General features: G+C 53.0%; 1 protein-coding gene across 3 annotated transcripts in view; it reads right to left on the reverse strand.

The window, feature by feature from the left end:
- The window catches only part of mast3b (microtubule associated serine/threonine kinase 3b), a 31,730-nt gene that overhangs the window by 3,798 nt on the left and 10,653 nt on the right, over nucleotides 1-17,279 (reverse strand). For all 3 annotated transcript variants that reach the window (XM_056414696.1, XM_056414695.1, XM_056414698.1), the window contains 16 exons: nucleotides 14,300-14,375; nucleotides 14,014-14,223; nucleotides 13,328-13,429; nucleotides 12,769-12,901; nucleotides 12,494-12,555; nucleotides 4,915-5,000; nucleotides 4,562-4,770; nucleotides 4,350-4,488; nucleotides 3,255-3,387; nucleotides 3,021-3,186; nucleotides 2,333-2,434; nucleotides 1,435-1,557; nucleotides 1,003-1,115; nucleotides 701-864; nucleotides 495-616; nucleotides 216-419 (listed from right to left, as the gene is read on the reverse strand). In XM_056414696.1, coding sequence (XP_056270671.1) covers nucleotides 216-419; nucleotides 495-616; nucleotides 701-864; nucleotides 1,003-1,115; nucleotides 1,435-1,557; nucleotides 2,333-2,434; nucleotides 3,021-3,186; nucleotides 3,255-3,387; nucleotides 4,350-4,488; nucleotides 4,562-4,770; nucleotides 4,915-5,000; nucleotides 12,494-12,555; nucleotides 12,769-12,901; nucleotides 13,328-13,429; nucleotides 14,014-14,223; nucleotides 14,300-14,375 — 2,144 coding nt within the window. The remainder of the gene's footprint in view (nucleotides 1-215; nucleotides 420-494; nucleotides 617-700; nucleotides 865-1,002; nucleotides 1,116-1,434; nucleotides 1,558-2,332; nucleotides 2,435-3,020; nucleotides 3,187-3,254; nucleotides 3,388-4,349; nucleotides 4,489-4,561; nucleotides 4,771-4,914; nucleotides 5,001-12,493; nucleotides 12,556-12,768; nucleotides 12,902-13,327; nucleotides 13,430-14,013; nucleotides 14,224-14,299; nucleotides 14,376-17,279) is intronic.

Genomic DNA, 17,279 nt, shown 5'->3' on the forward strand with positions numbered 1-17,279 from the left:
ACACTGGAGATGGGCCTCTACACACCTCTGTAGAGACTTCACTAACACCAGAGAATAGTCACTACACATTAACTATGGAGAGAATTATGATTCATGGTATGTGATCTTCATTAAATAAGGACATTTCTACGTGAGCCCAACATGTGAACGGTCATGTATGTTTAGCGTGTTTCATAACTAAGCGGCTCCAGTCAGTTTGACCTGTTGACCTGTACCTGTGGTGATGATGAGGGACAGGGCTGAGATGGAGGCTGATTTGGGGACCTTCCCCCCACAGGGCAGCCGGTCCGGCACCTCCAGCTGGTTCCCGAAGCGCCGCGGCCCGGCGGGCCCGGCCGGGTCCTTGGGGGACGAGTGCTTGGCTCCGGTGCTGTTGCTGCGGATCCTGATCCTCCGAAGGTTGGACACGACCACCTCAGCTGCAGGATCACAGGTAACGGAGATGTTCAACACACACACACACACACAGAGGACACACACACACACACACACACCTTCGTCGTCGGTGGACAGGGCGAAGCGGGGCATGGCCTCCAGGCTGTGGGTGCTGCTCATCACCAGGGGACTGGTGCTCCTCTCGGAGGGGGAGGAGCTAGAGGACGCCCGGGGGCGGAGGCTGCCAACGGCCACAGAGCAGAGGGTCGATCAGCTGGGACCAGAGGTCACATGACGCCGTAACCCGGCAACAACATCAACCCACCTGGCCAGGTGAGCCGCGGGCCGGCGCTCCCCGTCCGCCGGGCTCAGGGAGGAGCGGGCGGACCCCGGGGGGTCCGCCCGCTCCTCCTTCTCCTCGCTGTGGCTGCGGTCAGAGGAGAAGCTCAGGTTGGAGGGCGTGGCCAGGTGTTCGGTGCTGCTGTAGACCTGAGACAGAAGAGATGATGTCATGATGACCATGTGACCTCCAAAGCACAACACTGGGCAATAGTTACCGATTACGCAACCGGTCCCAGCATGAGGGCGAGAAGTTGATCTTCATAAATAGAGAGCGGGGCGTGTCACCTTGCTGAAGCGATGCGACCAGGAGGAGAACTGTCGGATTTCCAGGGAAGACTCTTCGTCGTTGGTCTCCTCGTCTTCGTCAGAGGCCAGATGATGATACCGCTCTGAGCGAGCTGAGAACAGACAACACGCGTCATGTGACCGTGTGCTTCACTTCCATTGGTCCACTGGTACATGAGCAGCACAGTGGAGGACGAGAAGGTCCTCTGCTGTCAGTCCTGGAGGTACAGGGTGTGACCTCCTCCTCCTCCCCCCTCCTCCTCATCAACATTATCAAACCCAGTCTTAGAGAAGTCAGGATGTGACCTCCTCCTCCTCTTCCTACTCCCCCTCATCATCAAACCCAGGATGTGACCTGCTGTCGTCATCATCCTCCCCCCGCCCCTCCCTCCTCCTCCTCCTCCTCCTCCTAGAAGTCAGGGTGTGACCTACTGTCGAAGTAGCTGGTGTCGTCCTCGGCCTCCAGCTGAGGGATGAACTCGGCTTTCTGCCTCAGGAGTCCGTTCCAGTCCAGACCCACGAAGAACGGGTGCTGCTTGACTTCTGGAGCTCCGCCTAGCAACACAGCGGAGCAGGAGGAAGGGACTGTGACATGAGGCAACGTGCATCATAAGGCCTGAACTCTATGCGTCATAAGGCCTGAACTCTATGCGTCATAAGGCCTGAACTCTATGCATCATAAGGCCTGAACTCTATGCGTCATAAGGCCTGAACTCTATGCATCATAAGGCCTGAACTCTATGCATAAGGCCTGAACTCTATGCGTCATAAGGCCTGAACTCTATGCATCATAAGGCCTGAACTCTATGCGTCATAAGGCCTGAACTCTATGCGTCATAAGGCCTGAACTCTATGCATCATAAGGCCTGAACTCTATGCATCATAAGGCCTTAACTCTATGCATCATAAGGCCTGAACTCTATGCGTCATAAGGCCTGAACTCTATGCATCATAAGGCCTGAACTCTATGCGTCATAAGGCCTGAACTCTATGCGTCATAAGGCCTGAACTCTATGCATCATAAGGCCTGAACTCTATGCGTCATAAGGCCTGAACTCTATGCATCATAAGGCCTGAACTCTATGCATCATAAGGCCTGAACTCTATGCGTCATAAGGCCTGAACTCTATGCGTCATAAGGCCTGAACTCTATGCATCATAAGGCCTGAACTCTATGCGTCATAAGGCCTGAACTCTATGCATAAGGCCTGAACTCTATGCATCATAAGGCCTGAACTCTATGCATCATAAGGCCTGAACTCTATGCATCATAAGGCCTGAACTCTATGCGTCATAAGGCCTGAACTCTATGCGTCATAAGGTGGCGTACCGGTTCCCAGGCGCTCCCGGGGCATCTGCCGGAGGAGGTGTGTGATCAGGTCTTGAGCATCGAAGGGCAGCATGTCGTCTCCTTCTGGCCAGATGATGTCATCTAAAACATCAAAGACACCAGATGACATCACTGGATGATGACTCAGCGCACTGTGATAAACATCGAGATGAAGTCAACTGGCTTTACTGTATTTTCACTTATTGGCTTCTGACAAACAATTTGCAATAAAAAAAATCTGCAAATTTAAAAAGTTGTGAATTAATACTTTTATTTATTTTAGAGGTTTTTTTTAAGACAAGAGACAACACATAGACATAACACCTAGAGGACGACGAAACAGTGGACACATCATAAAGTCAGAGTAGTGAGAAAAAGACAAATTAAATACAAATAAATAAAAATGCATGTGTACATGTGTGTGTGAGCTTTTAAAAATTATTTTTCATTTAATTAATTTTTTTATTTAAAGAAACAAAATGCATTGATGATGGCAGATATATGAGCGTATGCATGTACGTGGAATTGAATTGTTTTCCAGGCAAGGGAAAATAAAAATAGAAATGAATGAAGATGAATGAACTCCTCAATAAGGTTGGTGGTGTCACGTCTGTAACGATATCGTGAATGATGACCAGGTGTTCTGATGTAGAGTTTGACCCTGAAGGCCTCCTCAGGATCCACTCACCACTGACCACCTGTCCGAACAGCTCCTCGGGGGTGTCCCCAAAGAACGGGACGCAGCCCACCAGGAACTCGTAGAGGATGACCCCCATGGCCCACCAGTCCACCGGCTTCCCGTAGCCCTGCCTCAGGATCACCTCGGGGGCGATGTACTCCGGAGTGCCACACACCTGCACATCAACACAGGTGAGCTCTGGGGGAACGACACCGGTCGGCGCTCCGGACGTCGGGACTTCACCTGCTTGTCGATGAACTCCCTGGTGTCCTTCTCCACGTGGCCCTCGTACAGGTTGGTGGTCATGTTCATCAGGCCCATCTTCGACAGGCCGAAGTCCGTCAGCTTGATGTGGCCCATGGACGTGATCAGCAAGCTGGGGGGAGAAGAGACGACCCGTCACCTCAGAGACGACCCGTCACCAGAGAGACGACCCGTCACCTCAGAGACGACCCGTCACCAGAGACGACCCGTCACCAGAGACGACCCGTCACGACCCGTCACCAGAGACGACCCGTCACCTCAGAGACGACCCGTCACAACCCGTCACCAGAGACGACCCGTCACCAGAGACGACCCGTCACCTCAGAGACGACCCGTCACCAGAGACGACCCGTCACCTCAGAGACGACCCGTCACCAGAGACGACCCGTCACCAGAGACGACCCGTCACCTCAGAGACGACCCGTCACCTCAGAGACGACCCGTCACCAGAGACGACCCGTCACCTCAGAGACGACCCGTCACCTCAGAGACGACCCGTCACCAGAGACGACCCGTCACCTCAGAGACGACCCGTCACCAGAGACGACCCGTCACCAGAGACGACCCGTCACCAGAGACGACCCGTCACCTCAGAGACGACCCGTCACCAGAGACGACCCGTCACCTCAGAGGCGACCCGTCACCTCAGAGTCGACCCGTCACCAGAGGCGACCCGTCACCTCAGAGCGACCCGTCACCTCAGGGCGACCGTCACCTCAGAGACCCGTCACCAGAGACGACCCGTCACCTCAGGGCGACCCGTCACCAGAGACGATCCGTCACCAGAGACGACCCGTCACCTCAGAGACGACCCGTCACCAGAGACGACCCGTCACCAGAGACGACCCGTCACCTCAGAGACGACCCGTCACCTCAGAGACGACCCGTCACCAGAGACGACCCGTCACCAGAGACGACCCGTCACCAGAGACGACCCGTCACCTCAGAGACGACCCGTCACCAGAGACGACCCGTCACCAGAGACGCCACCGGGGACGGGGCCGACGGGCTGAAAGACGCTCTCAGAGCTCATCTGCAGCAGGAACACGCAGGTAAACCAGCGGGTGGTCTCACTTGTCCGGCTTCAGGTCCCGGTGCACGATGCCGTAGTTGTGCAGGTACTCCAGGGCCAGGACGGTCTCTGCAAAGTACAGCCGGGTCATCTCCACGGGCAGCGGGCCCATGTTCTTCAGCAGGTTGGCACAGTCGCCCCCTTGTGGAGGAACATGGGATCAGGACTATGTCTGGGGCCTCGAGTCCACTAGGCGCTCGCTCCTCTGCGTTACCTTCCACATACTCCAGGACCATGCAGAGGTGGCGGCGCGTCTCGAAGGAGCAGAACATGGACACCACGAAGGGGTTCTCCGCAAAGGTCAGGATGTCCCGCTCCACGAAGGCCTGCTGGATCTGGTTCCTCAGGACCAGGTTCTGGCGGTTGATCTTCTTCATGGCGAAGCGCTGGCGGGTCTCCTTGTGCCGGACCAGGTACACGGCCCTGTGAAAGCACCGCGCAATTTAAGGTTTAAGGGACATCTCACAGTGAGATCTGACCTGCTGTTAGTAGTGAGTGTGACATGATGAACGCGTGTCACAACTTTAAGACCAATAAACGGTGGGACTCAAACCCCTCAGGTCTCACCCGTAAGCTCCATTGCTGATGAGTTTGATGGTTTCAAAGTCACTCTCAAAAGGTTTCCTTCGAGTCGGAGTCAGCGGAGCTTTATTCTGGAGAGAGGAAGAAACCGTCTGTCAGGTTTATGGGAAAGATGAAGAGGAAACTCAGTAGAACACGTGGGGCAATATACATCATCCATCCAGCCATCCATTCTCATCCGCTTATTCCGGGGTCGGGTCTTGGGGGCAGCAGACCCAGCAGGTTGACCCAGACTTCCCTCTCGCCCGCAACACTTTCCAGCTCATTGTGGGGGATCCCGAGGCGTTCCCAGGCCAGCCGGGAGATGTAATCTCTCCAGCGTGTCCTGGGTCTTCCCCGGGGCCTCCTCCCAGTAGGACGTGCCTGGAAAACCTGTAACGGGAGGCGTCCAGGAGGCGTCCGAATCAGATGCCGAACCACCTCAGCTGACTCTTTCGATGCGAAGGAGTAGCGGCTCGACTCGAGCTCCCTCCTGATGTCCGAGCTCCTTACCCGATCTCTAAGGCTGAGCCCGCCACCCTCGGAGGAAACTCATTTCGCCGCTTGTATTGCGACCTCGTTCTTCGGTCACTACCCAAAGTTCGTGACCATAGGTGAGGATTGGGCGTAGACGCCCAGTAAATTGAGAGCTTCGCCTTTGGCTCAGCTCTCTCTTCCCAAGACAGACCGGTACAGCGCCTGTTTTACTGCTGCAGCTGCACCGATCCGCCTGTCGATCTCTCTCCATCTTACCCTCACTCGTGAACAAGACCCCGAGATACTTGAACTCCTTCGCTTGGGGCAGGTGTTGGAGTTGGACAGCGACACACCACACCTGGACGGTACTCACTGGAAGAAAATAGCGGTAGACTTCTACGTTACATCTATAAGCGTTTTATTCAGAAATCAGGATACAAGTGGACAACATGCATGGACCCCCCTCCAGAGCTCTGACCGATGGCCTCAGCGCTGGAGAAAGGACGCCGGTTCAGAGTGTGCAGCCATTTTAAATAGCCGAAAGGAACAGTTCTGATTGGACAGGAGCATAAGGGGGCGGTGTCTTCTCATTGGTTCTTGTTGCCAGCTCCCGCCTCTGCCGTCCCTTCATTGGATGTTGTGGCCAGCACATGAATACATATATTTAGTAAGGGGGTTGTAATAAAATAAAGAGATGATTCAAGGTCCTTTTGTTGAGAAGGACTCCTGTCCGGTCATTCATTAATGAAGGTATGGTGCTGGTTCCTCTCAGATGGCTGACTGGACAAAAGGACCTAATCATTAAAAAGTGGAAAGTGTGTGTGAGTTTGTGTGTGTTCAGTGGGGCCATACGTGACTTTAAGGAGAGAAACGGCCTCGTCCTAATCTTTCTGCCCCGGATAGGTCAGGTGTGTGATTGCCCTTTCCTAACCTATGAATATAAAGAGCTCTTTCTCTCGTCATCTTCTTGGATGAGTGCAGTGCAGAGGGGGGTTTACATCAACATTCCTTAGGTGTCACTGTTATCTTTCTTTAGATCAGCTCAGACACCAGAGTGTGGAGATTTTAACTTCCATTCAGTGTTTTCCATCTTACACATAATCTATATGCAAACAATACTAAGCTATGCTAAACTATAATATATATTCTTTACACAGGCACTCTGTCCCCACCTGGAGGGAGCAATCCACCGGTTTCCGGCAGAGCACCATGGCCTCAGATTTGGCGGTGCTGACTCTCCCATCCTGCCTTCACACTCGGCAGCAAAGCGCCCAGTGAGTGGTGCGGGTCATGGTCTGAGGATGCTAACAGGACCACATCATCTGCAAACAGAAGAGAGGCGATCCAAGACCCCCAAACCTGACCTGCTCCACCCCCAGGCTGCTCCTAGATATCCTGTCCATGAAAATCACAAACAGGACCCGGTGATAAATAAAGGGCAGCCTGGCGAGACCAACACCCACCGGCGTGTCTGACTTACTGCCGAGGATGCGAACACAGCTCCTACTGCAGGCGTACAGAGACCGGATAGCCCGTAACAGGTCCGGAACCCCATACCCCGCACCCCCACAACAATTCCCGAGGACCCGGTCGAAAGCCTTCCAAGTCCACAAAACACATGAAGACTGGTTGGGCAACTCCCAGGACCCCTCGAGGACCCTTGGCGGTAAAGAGCTGGTCCACAGTTACACGACCAGGACTGTATCCGCACTGCTGGTCTTGAATCTGAGGTTCGGAGCCTCCTTTCCAAAACCCTGGCATACACTTTCCCCGGGAGGCTGTGGAGTGTGATACCACGATAGTTCGTGCACACTCTCCGGTCCCCTTTTGAAATGGGAACCACCACGGTCTTCCAGTCCAAGGGCCCTGTTCCTGACCCCCATGTAACATTGAAGAGGCGTGTCAGCCAAGACAGCCCAACAATGTCCAGCGCCTTCAGCATCTCAAGACCGGATCTCGTCCCCCCGGCGCCTTGCCACCAAGGAGCTTTTAACAACCTTAGCGGCCTCTGAGATATTGCGCGACCCCCAAGTCTACAGGCACTGCCCCTCTAGAGGGACATGTTAGGCGGATTTGGGAGTACTTCAAAGTGTACTTTCCACCATGCGAGGATGTCCCTGTCCGGGTCAGCAGCCCCCACGCTGAGAACAGCCTGGGGTAGACCCTGCTTTCCTTCCTGAGCCGTCGGACGGTTTGCCAGAACCTCTTTGAGGCCGACTGAAGTCCTTCTCCATGGCCTCCCCGAACTCCTCCCATGCCCGAGTTTTTGCTTCCGCGACCACCGCAGCTGCAGCCCTTCTGGCCTGCCGGTACCTGTCAGCTGCTTCAGGAGACCCCTGGGCCAACCAGGCCCGGTAGGCCTCCTTCTTCAGCTTGACGGGTTCCCTGGCCCCCGGTGTCCACCACCGGGTTCTTGGGTTGCCGCGACAGGCACCGATGACCTTCCGACCACAGCTCCTGCCGGCCGCTTCCACAATAGAGGCTTTGAACATGGTCCACTCGGATTGCATGATGGCGCGGCTGTGTCCAGACGCCGTCGAGGTAGCTCCGCGGAGATTGTGCGCTCTTTTAGTTTTTGTGTTTATTTTTAATATTTTCTTTGCCACAAACACATCGGCAATAACAGCATACGACCGCAGCACACTTTTGGACATAAACTTTACATAAAACAAGGGTTTTTGTCCACTTTGTCCATCGATCCAGCGTGGCGGCAGAGATCGTCGAACCACAACAACAACAGTGGAGCCGCTACTACGGGGACGGCAAAACATCGAAACGGAGGGATTCGAACAGACTGAGAGTTCAAGCCACCGTCCACCTCTGCCCAGCATCCTTCTTGCTAACCCAGTCTCTGGAAAATAAGATGGATGATGTTGGGGCAAGGATCAGATTCCAACGGGACATGAGGACTGTAACATCTTTGTCTGGCGGAAACATGGCTGACCCGCTGGTGCGGATCGAGTCATATGCCTTGAGTCCTTCTCTGTTTTCCGTGCAGACAGAACGGAAGAGTCTGGTAAATCTAAGGGTGGAGGGTTTGCTTCATGACTAACAACAAGTGGTGCAACCCCAAGGACATTAAGACTCTTTCGTTCCTGCTCGCTGAACCTGGAACATCTGACGATCTCATGCCGTCCATTCTACCTTCCCGGGAGTTCAGCTCGGTCATCACCACAGCCGTCTACATTCCACCAAGCGGACACCGCGTAGCACTATCGTACATGATGTGTTATGTCGGCATCAGAACAAGTATCCCGACGGCTGTGGTGGTGGCTGGGACTTTAATAGGCAAACCTAAAAAGTCATGCCGACTTTCACCAGCACATTACGTGTGCTACCAGAGGGAAGAACGTTGGACCACTGCTATACGCCATTCAAGAGAGGCTACAAGGCTGTCTCTCCTCGTTGGCAAATCAGACCATGCCGCCATTTTCCTGCTACCGAGTACCGCAAAAGATCGCGGGAAGCGGTAGTGACGAGGGCGTAAGCGGTGGTCTGACCAATCAGAGGCTGAGCTACAGGGCCGCTCTGCGTGTCGTCGACTGGGACATGATCCAATCCAGTTCCAGTGACGTCAGCGGTTGGAAGTAGCAATGAGCCTCATAACGCTAGCGGACACCATCGTCCCACGGTAAAAGTTAGGGTCTTTCCTAACCAAAAGCCGTGGGTTGATAGATCCATCCGTGAAGCTGTGAGCGCCGTACTGCTGCCTATAACTCCGGTCTTGTATCCGGCAACATGGGCAGTACAAGGCAGCGGTCTATGGACTGAGGAGAGGCGGTGAAGGAGGCCAGAGAAGGTACCGAGACAGGTGGAATCACAGATGGAGCAGCGACACCAGGCGCCTATGGCAGGGGCTACGGACTATCACAGACTGCAGAGCAGACCCCGCGCAATGGTGAGTGCCGACGCATCTAGCGGATGACCTGAACTCATTTTATGCACGGTTTGAGGCTAGCAACAACAGCTAGCTCGCCCAACAACGTTAAGCGTAGCCGAGGTGAGTTCTACCGCTGGGATGAACACACACTCTCTGTGACCGAGCACAGTGTGAGGAGGGCTCTGTTGAGGGTGAACACCAGGAAAGCTGCAGGTCCAGATGGCATATCTGGGCGAGTACTGAACTGTGCTAACCAGCTAGCTCCAGTGTTCACCACAATATTCAACCTCCTGGCTGAGTCCGTGGTCCCCGCCTGCTTCAAGAGATCCACTATTGTCCCTGTGCCCAAGAATGCTTCTCATGTATGAATGACTACCGACCCGGTGGCCCTCACCTCGGTGGTCATGAGGCTGTGATAAGGACTACATCTGCGCCTTCCTCCTTCCTCCATGGACCGCTGCAGTTTGCTTATCGCCCAAACAGATCCACGGATGATGCTGTCTCCCAGGTACTGCACACCACACTCTCATCTGGACAGCCAGAGGGGGGGCTATGTGAGACTGCTGTTCATTGATTATAGTTCAGCTTTCAACACCATAGTCCCCTCCAGACTGGCCGGCAAGCTGATTGAGCTGGGACTGAACACCCCTGTGTGCTTGGATCCTGGACTTCCTGACCGCCAGGCCACAGGTGGTCAGGGTGGGCAACACCTCAACCCCTCACCCTGAACACAGGATCCCCCAGGGTTGCGTCCTCAGCCCCCTACTGTACTCCTGTACACATGACTGTGTGGCCAGGTTCAGCTCCAACACCATCATCAAGTTTGCGGATGACACAGTGGTGGTGGGCCTGATCTCCGACAACGACAAGAAGGCCTACCTGGAGGAAGTTGCTGATCTGTCACTCTGGTGCCAGGACAACAGCCTCATCATGAATGTCACCAAAACTAAGGAGCTGATTGTGGACTTTAGGAGGGTACAACAACAGACGTACTCACCACTGGGGATTAACAGGACTACTGTGGAGGGTGAGCGGTATAAATACCTGGGAGTCCACATCACGAGGATCTGACATGGTCACGAACACAGACACTCTGGTGAGAAAGGCAAGGCAGCGCCTCTACCACCTCAGGCAGCTGAGGAAATGTAAAGTTTCCCAGAGGATCCTTCAGTCCTTCTACTCTGGAGCTGTAGAGCGTCCTGACAGGAAGCATCACAGCCTGGTTTGGCAACTGCTCCGCTCAGGACAGGAAGGCTCTGCAGAGAGTAGTGCTCGTTGAACGCACTATTGAACACTCCCACCCTGCAGGACTTGTACACCAGGAGGTGCAGAACCAGGCAGGATCATGAAGGATCCTCACCACCCCAACAACAGACTGTTTCAGCTGCTGCGGTCAGGCAGGCGCCTCCGTAGTCACGCTGCAAGAACAGCAAGACTGAGGCGGAGTTTCTTGGCTCAGGCCATCAGGACTGTGAGCTCGGACCTCAGCAGGACCCACAGACCCACACAACTGCCCTCTTAGGCACACACACACACACACACACTTACTGTAAATATTGTTGTTTTTATTGTAAATAGTGTGTACTTGTTGCCCTTGCACATTCCTGCTGAGCATTGCCACTTTCATTTCACTGCACACCCTGTGTGTGTATGTGACAAATAAAACATCTTGAATCTTGAATCCCCAACCTCCCTCGGGATGTGTGAGAAGTTCATCCGGAGGTGGGAGTTGAAGACCTCCCGGACAGGGTCCTCGACCAGACGTTCCCAGTTCACCCGCACTACACGTTTGGGCTTGCCAGGTCTCTCTGGCCGACTCCCCTGCCATCTGATCCAACTCACCACCAGGTGGTGATCAGTTGACAGCTCTGCTCCTCTCTTCACCCGAGTGTCCAAGACATACGGCCGCAGATCAGATGATACGATTATAAAGTCGATCATCGATCTCCGGCCTAAGGTGTTCTGGTACCAAGTACAGATATGAACCACCTTATGTTCGAACATGGTGTTCGTTATAGACAAGCCGTGGCTAGGACAGAAGTCCAATAACAGAACACCGCTCGGGTTCAGATCGGGCAAGCCGTTCCCAATCACTCCCGCCAGGTTTCTCTGTCATTGCCACGTGAGCGTTGGCGTCCCAGGAGAACTATGGAGTCGGCAGGCGGTGCCCTCTCAGGACCCTCCCACCGACTCCAAGAAGGCGGATACTCTGAACTGCGGTTTGGTGCATAAGCACAAACCACAGTCAGGCTTACTCCCGCAACCCGAAGGCGCGGGAGGCGACCCTCGTGTTCTCCGGGCAACCCAACACGGCGCTCAGCCGGGGCTTGTGAGTATCCTCCCGCCCGGCGCCTCTCACCCTGGGCAACTCCAGAAAGAGAGTCCAACCTTCTCCAGGAGCTTGGTTCCAGAGCCAGCGCGCTGTGCGTGGAGGTGAGCCCAACTAGATCTAGTTGGTACTGCTCCACCTCCGCACCAGCTCCGGCTCCTTCCCGCTAGCGGTGACGTTCCACGTCCTAGAGCTAGTCTATGTCGCCGGCGATCGGCCCGTCCAGGTCCCCTGCCCAGCCTGCCGCCCGGTCTACATAGCACCCGACCCCGATGATTGTCCCTGCGGGTGGTGGGTCCACAGGGTTGCTGCTCGATGTCGTTTCTTGGGCTGAGCCCGACCGGCCCCATAGGCGAAGGCCGGCCACCAGCTACGCCGACGAGCTCCCCTCCTGGGTCTGGCTCCGGGAGGGCGCCCCAGTTTCCCATGTCCGGGCGAGGTAGCTGAAGCTTGAGTGCTGCTATTCATCAGGGGGTTTGAACCGCTCTTAGTCTGGACTCTCACCCGAGACCTGTTTGCCTTGGGAGACCCTACCAGGGGCTAATGCCCCGGACAACATAGCTCCCGGGATCACTGAGCCTCTCAAACTCCTCCACCACGTTAAGGTGGCGATTCACGGAGGAGCAATATACATCAAACATGCTTAATCTGCTGTGATGTCATAGCATGTTAAGATCCACTTTGGCCATAAACACATTTTGGCTTGCTGGAGATTAAAAAACTACTGACTGTCCTTTCACTACGACGTGTCAGTGGTGCTAAAACCAGAAGAACATGTGAAGAACATCTAGCTTGAGGACATCTACTCTACTTCTAATCTGAAACCTCGACAGTAACAGGTAGTCAGTAATAATTGAACATGTAAAGTCATCAGAAATATAATTAAAGGGACAGTTCACCTCCACGTGGGCGCCTGGCTCCCCTGGGGCAGCGGAGTCGTACTGGTCCAGCTGAACCATTTCTACAACAGAGGAACAGTTCATAGTTAAAGAGTCTGAAGCTGCAGCTGCTCATGGCCTGGTTCCTACAGGAGGGTCACGTGACCTGCAGAAGCTCTTTGAGACAGAGAACTCTTGTACCTCTAAGACAGAGAACTCCTGTACCTTAAAGACAAAACAATCATACCTTTTAAGACAGAGAACTCTCGTTCCTCTGAGACAGAGAAGTCTGGTACCTTCCAGAGGGTCCCGGGTCAGCCCCAGCTGGCTGATGATGTAGCGTGGGATGTCCGTCTTGATGCCCTGGCCGGCCTTGGCGTGGCCCTCTGCTGCCTCCAGCAGGTGGTAAAACTCCTCGGGGTCGAACTCCTGGAGAAACATCACGTCTCATTACGACTGACCTCAGAGCAGCTGCTGCATGCGTAGGCCGAAAGACCCAAGAGGCCTTATGTCCTCCTGCATTGATCCAATAGTCATCCCTCAGATCAATAGAGGTGCTAGGTGATGGTCATGTTATCTTCTTAAGACCCTCCAGGAGGCTAGAGGTGCTAGTCATGTTATCTTCTTAAGACCCTAGAGGTGCTAGGTGATGGTCATGTTATCTTCTTAAGACCCTAGAGGTGCTAGAGGTGCTAGGTGATGGTCATGTTATCTTCTTAAGACCCTCCAGGAGGCTAGAGGTGCTAGTCATGTTATCTTCTTAAGACCCTAGAGGTGCTAGAGGTGCTAGGTGATGGTCATGTTATCATCTTAAGACCCTAGAGGTGCTAGGTGATGGTCATGTTATCTTCTTACCAGACACTCCAGGAGGCGCGCTGGCCGTGAGATGATGATGAGGATCTTCCTCACCAGTTGGGTGATGACGGTGACCTCGTCGCTCTCAGAGCGCTCGTAGGCCTGAACACAGGAAGAAGGGGATGAACATTAAAAGTGTCTTCATGCAACTAGTTGTTCACAAAATACCCAAAAGAGAACGTAAAACTACAACAGAGATTCAAAGTCATACTTTGGAGTCAGAAGTAGATTAATAGATGGGAGGAAGTCTAAAAAGTTATATATGACAACATCTCCAACCATATGTGAAGTTGCTGCCTTCAGAGGATCAGCACTCATGTCTCCTGTCTATCAAACACAAGACTACAGTCCACGTTGGCTTAGCGTAGCATGCAGCTCCTTCCTGTCCTACAGAGGAAAACATGCCTTCTCTTTTCTTATTATTTTGGCAGCATGGCCTAGCTGATGTACGGCAGCATGTTTTAAACAAAGTGAGCCTGGAGGTCTGAGTGGGGACTCGTGTTCCTCTCCAGGCGGATCATCTGAGGAGGGCCTTCTGCCTGAAGAGCAGGGGAACAGGTTGCTATAGAAACGAACATCTCGAGGTTCCACTGAGCGACCGCTCCACCGACGTCCTCCTCCACGACGAGGAGCTCGTCGGCTGCTGACGCTGCCGTGTACGTGTGAGACTACGCCAGCGTTCCCACCTCGTGCAGCAGCTTCTCCAGCTTCTCCTGCAGCTCAGCGAAGTAGGGCGAGGTGACCAGGCCCGTCCGGGACTTGTCCAGACAGTCTCGGACCAGCTCCACCAGCTGGTGCTGGATGAAGCCCAGGACCCCGTCGGCCAGCGGCAGGGAGCCGTCGGCGGAGCACTGGGCGATGATGTCGAACAGGCGCTCCTCCATCTGGGCCGTGGCCTGCGGGACACACGAGGACAGTGAGGAGGTCGTTCCCCCGGGCGGGGAGAGCCAGGGCGGCGTGGGCGGGGCCTACCTTGGGGAAGCGCTCCCTGTACACGTGGTTCATCATCACGATCTCATTGTCGAAGGAGACGCTCGACCTCCCGGGGCTGCGGCGAGACACAACAACCGACAACCGGCATGAGACGAGGCGTCACGTCTGGACACAGACGGGCTCACGTCACAGTGAGAAGGGGCGGAGCTCCACGGCGACACTTCATTCCTCCAGCTGCCAAAAGCTTCTGCTGAGGCTCTGGAGGTGCTGCAGCTCCATCAGAGGAGCTCATGTTCTCCATCTGGAGCAGCAGCGCCTCCCTGAGTCATCAGCAGCAGCCAGGAGCGTCAACAAGACTCACAGCAGATGGACAAACAGCACACACAGGAAGACACACACACAGAGACACACACACAGAAAGACACACACACAGAGACACACACAGAGACACACACACAGAAAGACACACAGAGACACACACACACAGAGACACACACACACACAGAGACACACACACAGAGACACACACAGAAACACACACACAGAGACACACAGACACACACAGGAACACACACACACACACACAGACACACACAGAGAAGACACACAGAGACACACACACACAGAAGACACACACAGACACACACACACAGAAAGACACACACAGACACACACACACACACAGAGACACACACACACAAAGACACACACACAGGAAGACACACACACACACACACACACACACACAGAAAGACACACACACACAGAGCACACACACACAGAAAGACACACACAGAGACACACACACACACAGAAAGACACACACACAGAGACACACACACAGAAAGACACACACAGAGACACACACACACAGTGAGAAAAAGAGACACACACACACACACAGAAGACACACACAGAGACACACACACACACAGAGACACACACACAGAGACACACACACAGAAAGACACACACACACACACACAGAAAGACACACACACAGAGACACACACACAGAAAGACACACACAGAGACACACACACAGAAAGACACACACACACACACACACTCACACAGGGACACACACAAAGACACACAGACACACACACACAGACACAGACACAGAAACACACACAGAGACACACACACACAGAGAAAGACACACACACAGACACACACACACACAGAGACACACACACACACACACACAGAAAGACACACACAGACACACACACACACACACAGAAAGACACACACACAGACACACACACACAGAGACACACACACAGAAAGACACACAACACAGACACACACACACACACAGAAAGACACACACACAGAGACACACAGAGACACACACACACAGAAAGACACACACACAGAGACACACACACAGAGACACACAGAGACACACACACACAGAAAGACACACACACAGAGACACACACACAGAAAGACACACACACAGAGACACACAGAGACACACACACACAGAAAGACACACACAGAGACACACACACAGAAAGACACACATACAGAAAGACACACACACACAGAAAGACACACACACACAGAGAAAGACACACAGAGACACACACAGAAAGACACACATACAGAAAGACACACACACACACACAGAGACACACACACAGAAACACACACACACACAGAAACACAGAGACACACACACAGAGACACACACACAGAAACACAGAGACACACACACAGAAAGACACACACAGAGACACACACAGAAACACAGAGACACACACACAGAAAGACACACACACACACACAGAGAAAGACACACACAGAGACACACACACAGAAACACAGAGACACACACACAGAAACACAGAGACACACATACAGAAAGACACACACACACACAGAGAAAGACACACACACAGACACACACACAGAAAGACACACACACACACAGAGAAAGACACACACACACACACACACACAGACACACACAGTTCTCTGCATCAGCCCCCCCCTCCTACAGCTCTAGATCCCTGAGGCGCTCTGTTAGCTGCACGCCCACGCACAGCATGGAGCAGAACACAGAACAGAGAACACAGAACAGAGAACACAGAACACCTTAACGACACCAAAGAGCTCCCGAACAGGGAGTTCAGAGTTCCTCTAAGACGTTGTTCTCTGAACAGGTTCTCAGGGATCTGGAGAACATATTCATATGGAACAGGTGCAGGTTCTTGGTTTGGACTGCTGGTAGAACCAGATTATAATAGTTAAACATATAATCCACGAACACTTCCCTTTAGAGGGGCTGTGGGACTCCAGAAGACTCTATAAGACTCTATGAGACTCTATAAGACTCCATGAGACTCCATAAGACTCCATGAGACTCCATAAGACTCCATGAGACTCTATAAGACTCTATAAGACTCCATGAGACTCTATGAGACTCCATGAGACTCTATGAGACTCCATGAGACTCTATAAGACTCCATAAGACTCTATAAGACTCCATGAGACTCCATAAGACTCCATGAGACTCTATAAGACTCTATGAGACTCTATAAGACTCTATAAGACTCCATGAGACTCTATAAGACTCCATGAGACTCTATGAGACTCCATGAGACTCTATAAGACTCTATGAGACTCCATGAGACTCCATGAGACTCTATAAGACTCCATGAGACTCTATAAGACTCTATGAGACTCCATAAGACTCTATAAGACTCTATAAGACTCTATAAGACTCTATAAGACTCCATAAGACTCCATAAGACTCCATAAGACTCCATGAGACTCCATAAGACTCCATGAGACTCTATAAGACTCTATAAGACTCCATGAGACTCCATGAGACTCTATAAGACTCCATGAGACTCTATAAGACTCTATGAGACTCCATGAGACTCTATGAGACTCCATAAGACTGAGACTCCATGAGACTCTATAAGACTCCATGAGACTCTATAAGACTCTATAAGACTCCATAAAACTCCATGAGACTGAGACTCCATGAGACTCTATAAGACTC

The sequence above is a fragment of the Pseudoliparis swirei genome, chromosome 5 (genome assembly GCF_029220125.1).
Source record: "Pseudoliparis swirei isolate HS2019 ecotype Mariana Trench chromosome 5, NWPU_hadal_v1, whole genome shotgun sequence".
Taxonomy (NCBI): Eukaryota; Metazoa; Chordata; class Actinopteri; order Perciformes; family Liparidae; genus Pseudoliparis; species Pseudoliparis swirei.